The sequence below is a fragment of the Mobula hypostoma genome, chromosome 15, assembly GCF_963921235.1.
Source record: "Mobula hypostoma chromosome 15, sMobHyp1.1, whole genome shotgun sequence".
NCBI classification, from domain to species: Eukaryota; Metazoa; Chordata; class Chondrichthyes; order Myliobatiformes; family Myliobatidae; genus Mobula; species Mobula hypostoma.
In genome coordinates this window covers 54,130,013-54,144,559 of record NC_086111.1, presented here as the reverse complement: position 1 = coordinate 54,144,559, position 14,547 = coordinate 54,130,013, and the positions used below count along the sequence as shown (strand labels likewise).

The 14,547-nt window shown below is 37.5% G+C and overlaps 1 protein-coding gene across 8 annotated transcripts in view; it reads left to right on the top strand.

The window, feature by feature from the left end:
• Positions 1-14,547, top strand: part of cacna2d3a (calcium channel, voltage-dependent, alpha 2/delta subunit 3a) — an 892,602-nt gene that overhangs the window by 772,251 nt on the left and 105,804 nt on the right. For 4 of the 8 annotated variants that reach the window (XM_063068081.1, XM_063068079.1, XM_063068080.1 and 1 more), the window contains 3 exons: positions 3,865-3,935; positions 5,591-5,666; positions 7,402-7,454. In XM_063068081.1, the coding sequence (XP_062924151.1) occupies positions 3,865-3,935; positions 5,591-5,666; positions 7,402-7,454 (200 nt within the window). Of the gene's footprint in view, positions 1-3,864; positions 3,936-4,038; positions 4,168-5,209; positions 5,541-5,590; positions 5,667-7,401; positions 7,455-14,547 lie in introns of those variants that run through there. The other 4 variants (XM_063068083.1, XM_063068082.1, XR_010020451.1 and 1 more) reach the window with 4 other exon arrangements.

Sequence of the window (14,547 nt, the reverse complement as noted above, 5' to 3'; positions counted from 1 at the left end):
GGCTCAGTTATAAGAAACCCAACCTTACCTGGTCCACAACTGATGAAATTATGAATCTGGGGAGACTAACAAATGCTTTCTTTAAGTGGTTTTCCTTGAGTTCACTCTTTGTGTCCTTGGTTTCTGATCACTTGTCCAGCTGACTCAACCGTATCGTCCCAGCGGCCTCTAATTTCCATTGTCCTTTCCTTAGACCTTGTCCCCATATCCATCTAGTCTATCCCAACCTTTCCTTTTGTCTCTTATCTAGTTATTACCAACCTGGATGCTCTTTGCAATTGTGGAACTAACAGAGCAAAAGCCTTTGTACAGAGTGTGCAAATCTTGTTCAGTCATTTGCCACGGGAATAACATAGCTTTATGTTGTTCTATTTCAACTTCATAGCTTGTTGAGAACTTTAAGGAGAATTGGGATTATCGGAGCCCTGACCTGCCCTCTAATACTGACCACAGTTTTGACTTCTAGTTCTGTGTGTTGCAGGATGGAGGTCTGGAACAAGCTGAAGGTCAGATGATGGTGCACAGGGCAGAGAGTGGTGGAGATGAAAACAAGGCATGAATGAATTTTGCCATAGTCCAGTCTAATATATGCATACACATCTTCACATAAAATTATAAGCAAAGCAGGGATAAAATCACTGGACAACAATTTTTTTCAAGCATGTTGCTTCCTCAGAATATTTTTTTGTTTATGATAGACCACTTGAAGCAGAATACAAATATAATTTCAGGCTACTTGTATCATGTAGGAATTTGGAGAAACAAGAAATTAACTTTTATTGAATATAACGCATTTAATTGCATAATGATGCTGATGCTTTGCAATAGTTCAACTAAGCTAAAAAGGTTTTATTGATTATTTTAGATTAGATTATGAGGACATGCAGTCCTCTTTTATTGTCATTTAGTAATGCATGCATTAAGAAATGATACAATATTCCTCCCGTGTGATTTCACAGAAACACAGGACAGACCAAGACTGAAAAACTAACAAAAACCCTGTAATTATAACATATAGTTACAACAATGCAACTATACCATAACTTGATGAAGAACAGGCCGTGAGCACAGTAAAAAAGTTCAAGGTCTCTCGAAAGTCCCACATCTCACGCAGACAGGAGAAGGAAGAAAACTCTCCCTGCCATGCCCGACCACAGTCCGACTCTGAGTCGTCCAAAAGCTTCGAGCTCTGACCAGCCCTCCGACACCGAGCACCAAGCACCATCTTGCCGAACGCTTCGACCCCAGCCTCAGTTGCCAGCAGCAGGCAAAGCTGGGGATTTTGGGGCCTTCCCTCCGGAGATTCTCGATTGCACAGTAGCAGTGGCAGCGAACTGGGCATTTCAGAAATTTCTGCAGATGTTCTTCTGTGCTTTCTCGCGTCTGTCTCCATCAAATCAGAATTGTGCACGGCATCCTACTTACAAATACGATATCATTTCACCGGAGAGCTGCGCGCGCTGCGTCACGCCGCCATCTTCATTTGTACTCAGTGTCTGAGGCTTCTCACTTGTGTCCAAGAATAATCAGCCAGCTTTGATGGATTCCAGCTACCCTGATACAGTTTCTCCATGACTGCATCGTCCTGGTGAAACCTGTCATCATGTTTGTCACTGACAGTGCCAAGATTTGCAGGGAAGAAGTCTAAATGGGAATGCAGAAAATGAGTTTTTAGTGGCATGTTGCACTTCATGGTTTTGAATGCTTGAAGCATTTTGTTAACCAGCTGCACATAGTTTGGTGCTCTGTAGTTGCCAAGAAAAGTTTCAACAACATCTTTGAATACCTTCCATGCAATTTTCTCCAGTCCCACTAGAGGTTCCTCGAATTGCCTGTCATTAATGACCTGCTTGATATCTGGACCAACGAAAATGCCTTCCTTAATCTTGGCATCAGTTATTCTGATGAATTAAGAATAGAAATAACAAATATAGGCAATTTAAACAAAAGTCGCGCTGAATAGGGAAGTTTCATGGTGATTTTCATGATCAGCAGCCCAAAATCCATAAGATACACCCAGAAGTATTCTGGAAACAAAAGCTTTGTCGTCCAGTATATCAGTATGAAATACACAGAATGGCGATGGACATACAAAAATATGCATTATAAGCTAAGATAATATTTATAACAATGTGCCCTTTTTTCACATCACCTTTAGCTACAATGTGAAATGGAAAGGGTGATACCTTAATGAAAATTTTCAACCAACTTGTTGAATTAGATCAGGATTCCCAATCTGGGATCCACGGACCTCTTGCTTAATGGGTATTGATCCATGGCATAAAAAAGGTAGGAAACCCCTGAATTAAATGATCTTGTATAATATCACAGGACCAGTTTTTATTCACATAATCATTTCTGACAGAAAAAAACATTTATTTTTACATTAAAAAAGTACAGTATGATGTACAGAGCACAGTAGTGCCAAAGGTTTTAAAAAGTTAGGTCAAGATTCTTGTTTACCTCAATTTATAAACTCTATCAATGTTTTATCTTTGCTATGAATGCGAATTCCGTAAGTTCTGAAAGGCTTAATCTTCACCCTTAGATATACACTCGATGGCCAATTTATTAGGTACACCTGCACACTTGCTAATGCAAATATCTAATCATGTGGCAGCAACTCCACACACAAAGTAAGCGAACTTGGTCGAGATCTTCAGTTGTTGTTCAAACTAAACATCAGAATAGGGAGGAAATGTGATCTAAGTGACTGGGATTTTCATGCACCACAGTCTCTTGAGTTTACAGAAAAATAAACAAAAAACATAAAGTGAACGGCAGTTCGGTGGGCGAAAATGCCTTGTTAATGAGAGAGATGAGACTCATTCAAGCTGACAGGAAGGCAACAGTGACTCAAGTAACTATGCGTTACAACAGTGGTGCGCAGAAGAGCATCTCTGAATGCACAACACATCGAACGTTGAAATGGATGGGCTACAGCAGTAGAAATCCATATCGGGTTCCATTTCTGTATCTAATAAAGTGGCCACTGAATATATGTACTGAATACGTAAACCAGTATAGTTATTGGTTGTATTTCAATTCTAAAATTCAGTTCATCTCAGTAAAACTCAAGAAGTGTAATGTAATGTGCAGCAACTATCATATTGCGCACAGCGGACTGTGTACTGAGGACAACTTTTTGTAGTAAAAATTAACCTGGAGTTACCATAAGAGGAAACCTAATATGAAGATAATTGAAATCTAAATAAACTCTTTTATAAAAACTTATATATTTTTCTACATCAGCCTATGTTTGATTTAACATTTTACTGAAGCAAATTTCTTCTAAAGGGGCTTCACTTATGTCAAAATAGATGTCATTTAATAAAGAATACAAGTCTTCCGAATTCTGCTGTACCTGGTTAAAACATTTTACTTTCCAAGTGGTGATCATATCCAAAAGGCACTATTCAATTCCTATTTGAGATTGCACTTTAATCCCTTCTGTTATTATCAGAAAGCACATTTTATAAAGTGACAAACCCTTTGATGGAACAGATATTTATACGTCATGTGAAATATTTATTTCTTGATAAATAATTCCTTGCCACATGGCATATTTAAAGCTGTTACTTATACTTCCTCACATTGCGTTAGAAAATTTATAGATTTGTTTTAAAACCTGTGCGCTACATAATTCATGTGTAGTATTGGCTTCCTTGTCTGATCTTTCATGCAGTGCATTATTTTCATAAACCTTCTTGACTTTTGGGTTTTCTGTGATTTCTGAATGCTAATGAGCTCTCCAAAACCTATCTTTGTAACTGTCACATTAGAAAACGTCAAACACAAGTCTTAGTCACTTTGAATTTCGTACTTTTCAATCCCCTTAAAATTGCTTGTTTCTTTTCTTCCTAGACTGGGACATTTTTTGGTGAAGTGGAAGGAGCTGTTATGAGCAAACTATTAATGATGGGCTCATTTAAACGGTAAGAATAATCCATGATGGAACTAAACCATCTGCTTTATATTTGAGTCACTTTCCAAATATTGTATTAAAAATTACAATGATTCTAAATATTTCTTTATTAGGGTAATATATTCAACAAATAAAACTGAGCAAGATAATCAGGATTATTTCTTTAATGATTCCAGTGTATGGGAATTTAATTCTCCATTGTAAATCCCTGATTGTATCTCAACCTGTCCAACATGAAAAAGGTCAGTGGATAATTCACACAATGCATTCAGAGCTTGAAGCTCCTTTTAAGTCAGCAAGAAAATTGTTCAGAATAGCTGTTGACACAGAGGAACGGGATAAGTAGCATTAAAATCTTGTGACCTGATAATGTCTTCTATGTTATAATGGACTTTTAACTGAGAAGAATAGCAAGTATACATCTGTTAAGGCAGACATTTTTAACATGGTTGGCCAGCAGAAGAAACCTTGTGCCCTTGCATCTCTCCAGCTCTAGCATTCTCTTTCGCTTCCAGTTGTAGCCGGGAACCCCTCAGAATGAACTCTTTGTAAGGGAACTTTCTCTTAGCTTCTTCATAGCTCCTATGTTAGTTAATATTGCCATCCACTCTACCAATATTCCAAGTAGCTTCGAATTCGCGACAGTTTAAATAAGCTCAAATAAGATTAAGAAATTAAAGTCAGAGCTAGGTTCTTGGATGATTGATAATATGAAGATTGTAACATATTGGTTTGGTCATGTTCCCTGCCACTGCCAACTAAGTTCCTTTGTTACTCCATGTGCTATGGACAGCCTCCAAAGCTTAGAAGAACAGGAATTTTGAAGAATTTCTGCTGGGCTAAGAGTTACAGAAGCAGCTTTCTGAGGATTTTGTAACTGGTTGGACAGATCCAGACATAATATTTTGGGGATATGCTCATGGAGATGGCAAACCACAGTACACTCCCTCAACAAAGAATAGGAACTTTGGAGATGGGTAGAAGTTTGCAAGCTGAAAAGGATATGCCAACATTTTTCTCCTATGCTGAATTTTAAATCATATTTCACAAGCGTAAAATCTTGATGTTTTGTTGTTTGAATATTGTAACTCTCCGCTAGAGAAGAAACAATGCATAGAAGCCACCAACGCAGGCCTGATGTTAACAAATAACTTTCTTTAAAAGGATTATTCTGCCAATAGAATAAAACATCACACCACAGCAGCCTATTCAGAACTGAATAATGCTTTGAAACTAATGCTGATTAAATTAGAAGTACATTTTATAAGTAATGTGTTCCTGCAGGTTCAGGACAATCAGCAACCTACTGTAGTTCTCGTTACTTGGATTGGATAAGGAAGCACCTGTCCAATGAAAGTCTAGTTACCCAGCTCGTTTCCATCAATGTCTGCCGCACGGAAATTATTATGTGTTTGTAACCTCTGGCTTTCCTGAACTCATTGGATGGTGAGAATGTTCACCAATCCCTTGCGGAAGAACACTTTTATTGTGATAGTGTTTTATATTTGTTACTATGCCTTGATCTATTGTATTTTGTCTCTTTTCTTCAGTTCCATTATTTTATGTTATGGTAGTTCGTTGTTGACGTATTGTTTCTCATTTTGGTTTTTAATATCTGCTTGTGTTTCTTTTCCCATTAAGTAGTTTTCTGCTTTTCTTTTTTAGAGTAACACTTTATGACTACCAAGCCATGTGTAGAACAACCGTAGACAATAGCGACAGTGCACATAGCTTACTGGATGTAAGTAGAGTGAGCGTGACAGAAATGCTCCATATACTGAGACTGAGGGAAGAAATCAAATTAGGGGTGTTATGTTTTTGTAGGGGTTTGACAATTTCAAAAAGTTCAATAGGTTCCCATTATTAGATCTTCAAATGAGTTTTAGCAATCTTAAAATTTAAAAAAAATCATTTATTTAATTTTTGTGGCATAAGGATATTGACAATGTGAAAATGGAGTCTTACTGTTTGTAGTTAACATATTGATATTGTTACTGCTTACACCAGCTATGTATAGATAATTGCTTTGGGATATATTGTACCTTTTTAATCGTAATAAATAGGAACATTGTAAATGCAATGACATTTTCTGTCTTTTCTGACTGTAGCTCCATACAAATAATTTTTTAAAAATAACTAATTGTAATCTTAGGATTACAATATTGCAGTAGTTACTTTAGTTAATTACCAATCTAAAAACTCTAGATTAAATATCTGTAGAGCATCCAACCAAACATTGGAGAATTTAGATTCAATTTTTTATAAAAAGATCTGAAAACAATGAAGCTAATTTCATTAAAACAATGACCATAAATGCAAGAACCCAGATGGCGCTGCCCTCATTGTGATATGCAGTCCTCCTGAACTTACCTTGTGCTCATCCGTATTGGAAGATGTACCCATTAAGAATGGTCTAGGCCCAACTGGAAGGCCATGCACAACATAATTGGGTAGATTAGAACTAGCACCAACCACAAAACTGTCAAGAAACTGGCAAAATTCTTCTCAATATTCCCATATGACAGAGAAGGAGGCTATTCAGCATATTGAGCCCATACTGACCAACCCATTAGCTGACTAATTTTTCTTTAAAATCTATCTCCCCCTTAGATACTGTCACTCCCTAGGTCCAATTTACAACAATCAATTAACCTACCAACCCCAACAGTATATCTTTGGGATGTGCAAGGAAAGCATAGCAACTCAAGCTCACTGGGAGAGCTTTGTGCAAACTCTACAAACAGACGGTGCAAGAGGTCAGGATTAAACTCTCTCGTGTGAGGCAGGCCCTAGTAACTGTACCACTGTGCTACATATGACATTCAGAGTCTTTCAGAAACCATTAAAAGATTAGTTAAGAACATTAAAAGGCATTGTTTTTAAAAAAATAAATATTCTGAAAACACTTTAATTACATCCAATTTAAGTTTTAATTTGGCTTATTCTTACATTTCTATCTGGTAACTATTGAGATTACTCGACTGATTTATCCTACACCAGGTCTGCACCATGAGTAGTTTTCCCTGTTGCAAGTGCCAGCAATCAGCCATTGGTAAATCCAGCCCATCAGTTCTTTATAGTAAAATGAATGATCTACTTAAGATCTTTAGGTATGAACACAGTTGTCCTTAACCCAATCTGGCCTATATATAACTTCAATACCATTCCAGGGTGGGCAATTCCTAGTTGTATTTAATTGTCACAGAGCATAACAAGATGGATGCCCGTACCTTAGTAATTAATAAAAATGATATTTTAAAGGAATATTACTCTAGATCAGCAGAATCAGGGATCAATGAACTTGCTCTCTGATTACTTTTTTGGTATAACTCTTTTTAAACCTTAACTTTTTTATATCTAAGATCATGCACAATCCACATCTTGGTATGAGCTATTTCCATGATTTTCTGACTTGTTGGTACTAATGGAGAAGAGTATTCACAGCTGCTTAAACTAATTCAGTTACTTCTCTCCAGCCTTATTATGTCTTCTTTGCTGCAGTAAAGTGGATTATGACAGAACTTATCTTGTAAGTAAATTTTCTGTTGAGTCCTGAATTATGATTTGTTACTCACATTGAATTCGGTGGTTATAAATTCAAACAGGAAACCATATGTTAATTGACCCTTTTCATTTTATTTATAATAATATCTGATGTTGTTGATCATAGTTGTAAAGAATGTTGATTAAATATATGTAATGCCAACAGTTGTTCACAGTCAAGCATTTTAAATATAGTTATCAATTTAGTTAAATGCGGACTTATTAAAATAAATGTTTCATTCATTTTCTTCTGTGAGGATCTTGCAAAGAACTTGTATAACTGCATTTTTATAAATGTTCAAACAAGTGCTTTAATAATCATTTATTAAACCTAGCACCAAGATTTATGGACTTTAGTTTTGGATTGGTTTTGTCTTTTACTTTGAGTGAAGTCTGCTTTTCCACATACTCTGCCGCCATTAAACAACAGCATTCCAGACTTGCATGATAAGTGCATTTCATTTCAAAAAGTCAACATTCAAGAATGCCTCAATACTGATGGATAAAATTTAGCTCTTAGCTACTGTCTATTAAAGATTCAAAGTGACATGTGTTTGGCATTTTAGTCTAGTTTATATCACAAAATGATTTCTAAATCCGTCAAATGAGCTAGATGCCTTTAATCTCTGCACCAAAAGACTTCAAGATGCTACAAATGGAAAGATTTATCTAATGCGCCTCTGGTGAAATTGAGGTTGCTGTCAAACAGCACTGCATTTAAGAAGAGAAAGAAAGCACTGCATGTATTTTTAACAAAGTATTGCTCCAACTTGGTAAATTTAAAAATAAGAGACAAAGAATGTATCCCCTACTGTGTAGAAATTTCCCTCCTATTTATTTGGGGTCTCCACACTTCTATTGATCATTGTTCCGTAACAGTGGTGATTTGGATATAGAGCAATGTTAAAGGAGGAAGCAAACATTAGCTGCCCTATAAGAATGGCTGGTTAACTTTTCCCTTCTTATCAACCATTGACCCATCTTCCATATCAAAGCATGTTTCTTCAAGGAAAGAAATGTAACCAGCTGCATTAAAATTCAATGACCTGAGGCAAGGGACACATTTCTTAGTTTTTGGCCATTTTGTAGAGTCCATTTATGACCCATCAAATCAACATTAATGAAACTAACTATCTGGCAAAAAAAAAGGAAGAGAAAATTATTTTTGTTGAAACATGACTGTTCTCATCCTTTCCAATCACAAAGAATTCAATGGTAAATCCACACATGGAATATTCAAGTCCAGATTTTGACTTTGGTAAATCAGCAGGGCCAGAACTCATGTAATGAATAAATGAGAAGTAGATTGTTGTAATTGATAGGACATAGTTTGACATTCCCTTTGGAACTAGAATTGTCTGTTCGCTGTTTAACAGATAGATTCAGTTAAAGTATAATCATAGAAGGTGACAGTGCAAATGACAGCGATTCAGGAGATCATGCATGTGCCAGACCTTAAAAAGAACTGTCTCAGAAGTCCTTCTATTCTTTACACAAAATACTCTGCAGATGCTGGGGTCAAAGCAACACGCACAACATGCTGGAGGACAAAGGGTCTTAGCCCGAAACGTTGACTGTTCATTTCCACGGATGTTGCCCAACCTGCTGAGTTCCTTCAGCGTGTTCTTTCTATTCTGTTTAGTTTGCCACATCCCTACAGATCTTTTCTATTCAGTATTTCTCCAATTTCTTTTTGGAAGTGAGAATCAAGTCTGCTTCTGACGATCTTTTTATCAACAAATTCCAGATCATATCAATTTATTAAATAAAGGAAATTCTTTTTACAGTGCCTATAAAAAGTATTTACCCCACTTGGAAGTTTTCATATTTTATTGTTTTACAACACTAAATCACAGTGGATTTAATTTGGATTTTTGACACTGATCAACAGAAAAGACTCTTTCATGTCAAAGTGAAAGAAAATTTCTACAAATTTGTCTAAATTTATTACAATTATAAATGCAAAATAATTGATTGCTTAATTACTCACCCACTTCCAAGTCAGCATTTAGTAGATGCACCTTTGGCAGCAATTACAGACTTGAGACTGTGTGAGTAGGTCTGTATCAGCTTTGCACGTCAGGACACTGCAATTTTTCCTGATTCTTCTTTACAAAACTGATCTGTCAGATCTGTCAGATTGCATGGTGTTCATGAGTGAACAGCCCTTATCAAGTCCAGCCACAAATTCTCAGTTGGATTGAGGTCTGGACTCTGACTTGGCCACCAAGACATTAAGTTTGTTGTTTTTAAGCTATTCCTGTGTAATTTTGGCTTTATACTTGGGGTCATTGTCTTGCTGGAAAACAAATCTTCTTTCAAGTCATTGTTCTCTTTCAGGCTCCATCAGGTCTTCCTCCAGGAATTTTCTGTATTTTGCTGCATTCATTTTCCCTTTACCTTCACAAGCCTTCCAGGGCCTGCTGCAGTGAAGCATCCCCACAGCATGATGCATAGTGTTCAGTCTGATGGCCAAAAAGCTCGATTTTGGTTTCATCAGACCATAGAACTTTCTTTCATCTGGCTTCAGAATCTCCCACGTGCCTTCTGGCAAACTCTAGCTGTCACTTCATGTGAGTTATTTTTCAACAATGGCTTTCTCTTTGCTACTCTCCCATAAAGTTGCAAAGCACCTAGGCAACAGTTGTACGCGTAGTCTCTTTCATCTCAGCCACTGAAGCTTGTAACTCCTTCAGAGTTGTCATAGGCCTCTTGGTAGCTTCCCTCACTAGTCTTCTTCTTGCACAGTCACTCAGTTTTTGAGGACAGCCTGCTCTAGCCAGATTCACAGCTGTGCCATAGTCTTTCCATTTCTTGATGATTGACTTAACTGTACTCCAAGGGATATTCGATGACTTGGAAATTTTCTTGAAACCATCTCCTGACTTGTGCTGTTCAATAACTTTTTAGCAGAATTGCTTGGTGTGTTCTTGTCTTCATGGTGCAGTTTTTGCCAGGATACTGACTCACCAGCATTTGGACCTTCCAGATACAGGTGTATTTTCACTACAATCAATTGAAACACCTTGACTGCACACAGATTTATATATAGCTAGGACACCTTAACTAATTATGTGACTTCTAAAACCAATTGGCTGCACCAGTAATGATCTGGTGTGTCATATTAAAGAGAGTGAATACTTATGCAATCGATTATTTTGTGTTTTATATTTGTAATTAATTTAGATCACTTTGTAGACACCTGTTCTCACCTTGACACAAAAGAGTCTTTTTCTATTGATCAGTGCCAAACAAAGCCAAATTAAATTGTATGTTATTCAATGTTGTAAAACAAAACATGAAAACTTCTGGGCGGGGGGGTGGGGGGAGGCGGTGAATACTTTTCATAGACACTGTATATTATGAAATACAATACTTATCTCCTCTAGTAGCCACAGCTTTTGCTAGTGGAAATGACTGTTGCTTACTCTTCTGCTAAGAGATTCATGACTTTAAACATGCTGGGCTATCTTCATTTAAAACTTTCTCCTTAATGAGAACTGCATTTTCACCAGCCTCTCTATAAAACTCAAATCTGATACTTTTTAGCATAATCTCAGATGTACAGCAAAGACCTTACTGAAGAGGAACTGCAGGTGTATCCGCACTCACAGATGTGATGAGAGATAACAGGCAAAGGAAACCTAAATTTTATTTCCCTCCTCCCCACCCCACCTCATTCCCCCACCCCCACCACCATCGTTTGCCCACAGCCACAACAGAAAACTAAGGGTAGGGAAGGTAACTAAATTAGCAAACGTTTAGACACATCAACTGCCATTAAACCTTTCTCTTCTCATCTAAATATTATAAGTAGCCAAGTAGCCAATCAGGTCGCAATCTATAATTATGTTAATGAAGCTCCCTTTCTCAGATCCTGGAGGTCATTTAAATCTTGATTTAAACCCAGTGCGTAAAGGAAGGCAGAAGTAACCTGATCAAACAAGTAAGTGTTTTATTTTGAGCCAGGAAGATCAGGAGTCCTCCCCGCACCAGCACACCGCAAGCAAAATCTTTTGCTACAGAGCAACTGCTGTGTTGGCTTGACGATAACCCACAATGCATTATGTAAACAACAAAGAATGCTTAATCAAACAATATATTTACAATATTATTCAAATATTAGTGGTATATTAACTACACAATACTTCTCTCAGCTTAGCTATAAACTCCAACACAATATAGATGCATCTTAACATACATACAGTGCCGTGCAGATGTCTTAGGCATATATATAGCTAGGGTGCCTAAGACTTTTGCACAGTTCGGTACATATACTGTATGAACAGAATATTATATAATGCAACTACAACATAGACATCAACTGCATAGTAAATTTTAAATTGACCCATTTAGGCTAAAGATTTAATCATTGTGGAGGATTTATTACTTTTTTGGAATAATGTCTTCCCTGACAAGGGTGTAACACCTCAAGTGCCCAGCAGATGGTGCTGACACATCCTAGAGCAATCATCTGTTTGGGTGGAGATCCTCATCCCTAATCATGAGGAGGAATTTCAATTATGAGACATACCTGAGACCGATTGAGAGGTGTTTAAGGCTGGTGGCTGAGTCTACCAGTTACTTAGTCTTGATATCTACTCTGCTTGTAAGAATCAACTGTTAGAGTTAGTCATTCTTTGTGGGATTACTTACCTGGGATCTAGCCTGTGAAAACAACCCCTTTGTCTTGTGGACTGACTTACCTGATTTTCTCCTGAAGCCTTGGATCTTGTGTGACAGCTTATCTGAAGCCTTTTTGTAATATTCTCTGTGAACTCTCAAGTTGCCTTTGTATTTTAGTTGGAATCTGAACAAGTGAATGTGGCAAGATGGTTGTACTGGGTGCTTCTGACTGATGAAGTGCAGTTTGAAGTTACTTGACCAGCACTGTCGCTGTCTCAGTCTGCAATTGTCCTCAGTCCTCCCACCCCCCTGCATCCGTTACCAAAGGGGATCATTCTGCTTGGCAGGGAATGACTTGTGGCTGTGAATTAAACTCAGGTTCTGGATGGGGCCTTCTCTGTAGTGGTTGAAGGTGTTGTCTCTGAGGCCGCATGAAGTGGGTTTGACTGCTCTTGATACCTGTCTTCTCATTTTCTTATTTTTATTTCCTCTGGGTCTACTTTGATCCTTGCTTCTTTCTCTCTCTTTCTCTGGCTCTTGATCCCTTTTTACTTTCTCACATTCCTTCTCTCTTTCATGCCTTTCTTTTCCTTGCTTATATTCTTTCTCTCTATCTTTTCAACTTGTCTTTCTTTTTCTTGCCTTTTTTGTTTCTTGTGAGTATCTCTGAATTTGCTAATTTCTCAAGAAGTTCATTCTTGTTTATCCTCTTCCATTTTCATGGCACTTGTGTCATCCACTCTCTTTTCCTTTTTCTTCTTTCTAGGATGTGCATCTTGATCTTGGGAAGGTGCATTTAGTTCACTGGAGTATTCTGTTATTAATTCTTCTGTTGGTCCCTTCATGATCTGCTCTCTCCTCTTGGTTTCCTCATCCACAACATCATCCGACAAATCTTCTGCTTTTGTATTTCCATTGGTTTCTTTCTTTTTAGCCTTGCATTCATCCAGCTGGGATTTGCTGTCAGCATCTTGCAACAATTTTAATAAGTTCATGTAATAAGTTCAATGCACGCAGACTAGATTCTGGTTCTTTATACTCACAATAGCTGAATGCTTGAATCTTTCCTGAAGCTCCTTGAGTTCTCTTCAGGCTTACAACCAATTTGCATTCACAAGGAACCGCCTGGTTAACATCTCAGAAGCATTCTCAGATAAATTACCTACGAAACTGTTGTAGTCAGACCACTGCTTTTGTCACTTTCACAATTCCTCTGAGCAGCATGCTTTCCAACCAGAGGCACAGAGATGGACACCACAACTTGTTTGCCCTCTGTTGGGCAACGGTTCATGGTGTACAGCATGGAGGCAGTTGTGGCCTCATCTAGTACCTATCTTAATTTGCTTTCAGCTCACTCTCTTGCAGGGGATATGGCATGCAACTCAGCCACTCACAGCCCAACAATGCTGGCCCTCCTGTTTTTACCACATACAATCCCAATATGACTTGATGGCTGTTGTATTCAACTGTTATGACTGTCATTCCCACTGGAGTTATCTTTTCTCCGGTATACGTTCTTTGCTGGACATCTGCAGGCTTCAGTTCAATGTCTTTGAAATGCCATTCAATCTCATTTTGTGAAAAGACTGAATCAGCTGAGTCAGTGTCCAATTCATCATACATTTCTGGCATAAGCCATATTGCTAGTCTATTGTTAGCTTTCACATAATAAATCTCAAGGCTACCTAGTCTTGTGTCGCTCTCATCATTATCATATTTTTCATCAACAACATGCTGATTAGTGGTCTTTTTTTAAATTGCAACTTAAGTTGTTATCTTTTTCTTTCTTAATCAGTTCATTTATTTTGGTCTGCCTGACATGCTCTTCATATGTGTTCCACTTTGCTTGTAGAAAATGCACCTTCACCTTTAAACCTGCATTGCTCTAGTGTATATGAGCCCCTGCCACAATGGTACCACAATTTCTTTGGCCAGGCTGGTTTTTATTTAGATATTGCAACTTTGTTCATACCTACTTTCATTCCTGACTGGAATTCAATTTTGAGCCTGTGTTCTGTTTCCATTGAAACAGTGATTTTAACTGCTCTTTTAAATGTAAATTGTGCTTCAATTAGACCATGAGGAGCTGTTTATAAATTTTATCTTGTAAGATTCCAGAAACTAAACAATCTCTGTGCATCATTAAGCTAATTACCAAACTGGAATGTTCAGGCATGTATGCTGAAATGGACTCCCCTTCCTTTTGATTCTGCATATGAAACCTAAAGTGTTCTGCAATCAGCAATGGTTTTGGTTCTAAATGTTCCTGCATTACTTTCACAATATGAGCAAAGCTTTCTCCAACTGGTTTGGTTGGAGCAGTTAAACTTCAAAGTAAACTGCATACCTTTAACCCAATGCACTCAGCAAAATTGGTACTAGTTTTTCATTGGCTATTTCATTCACTTTAATCTGTTGTGTAATCAAAGGTGTTAATCTTTCTGATGTAACCA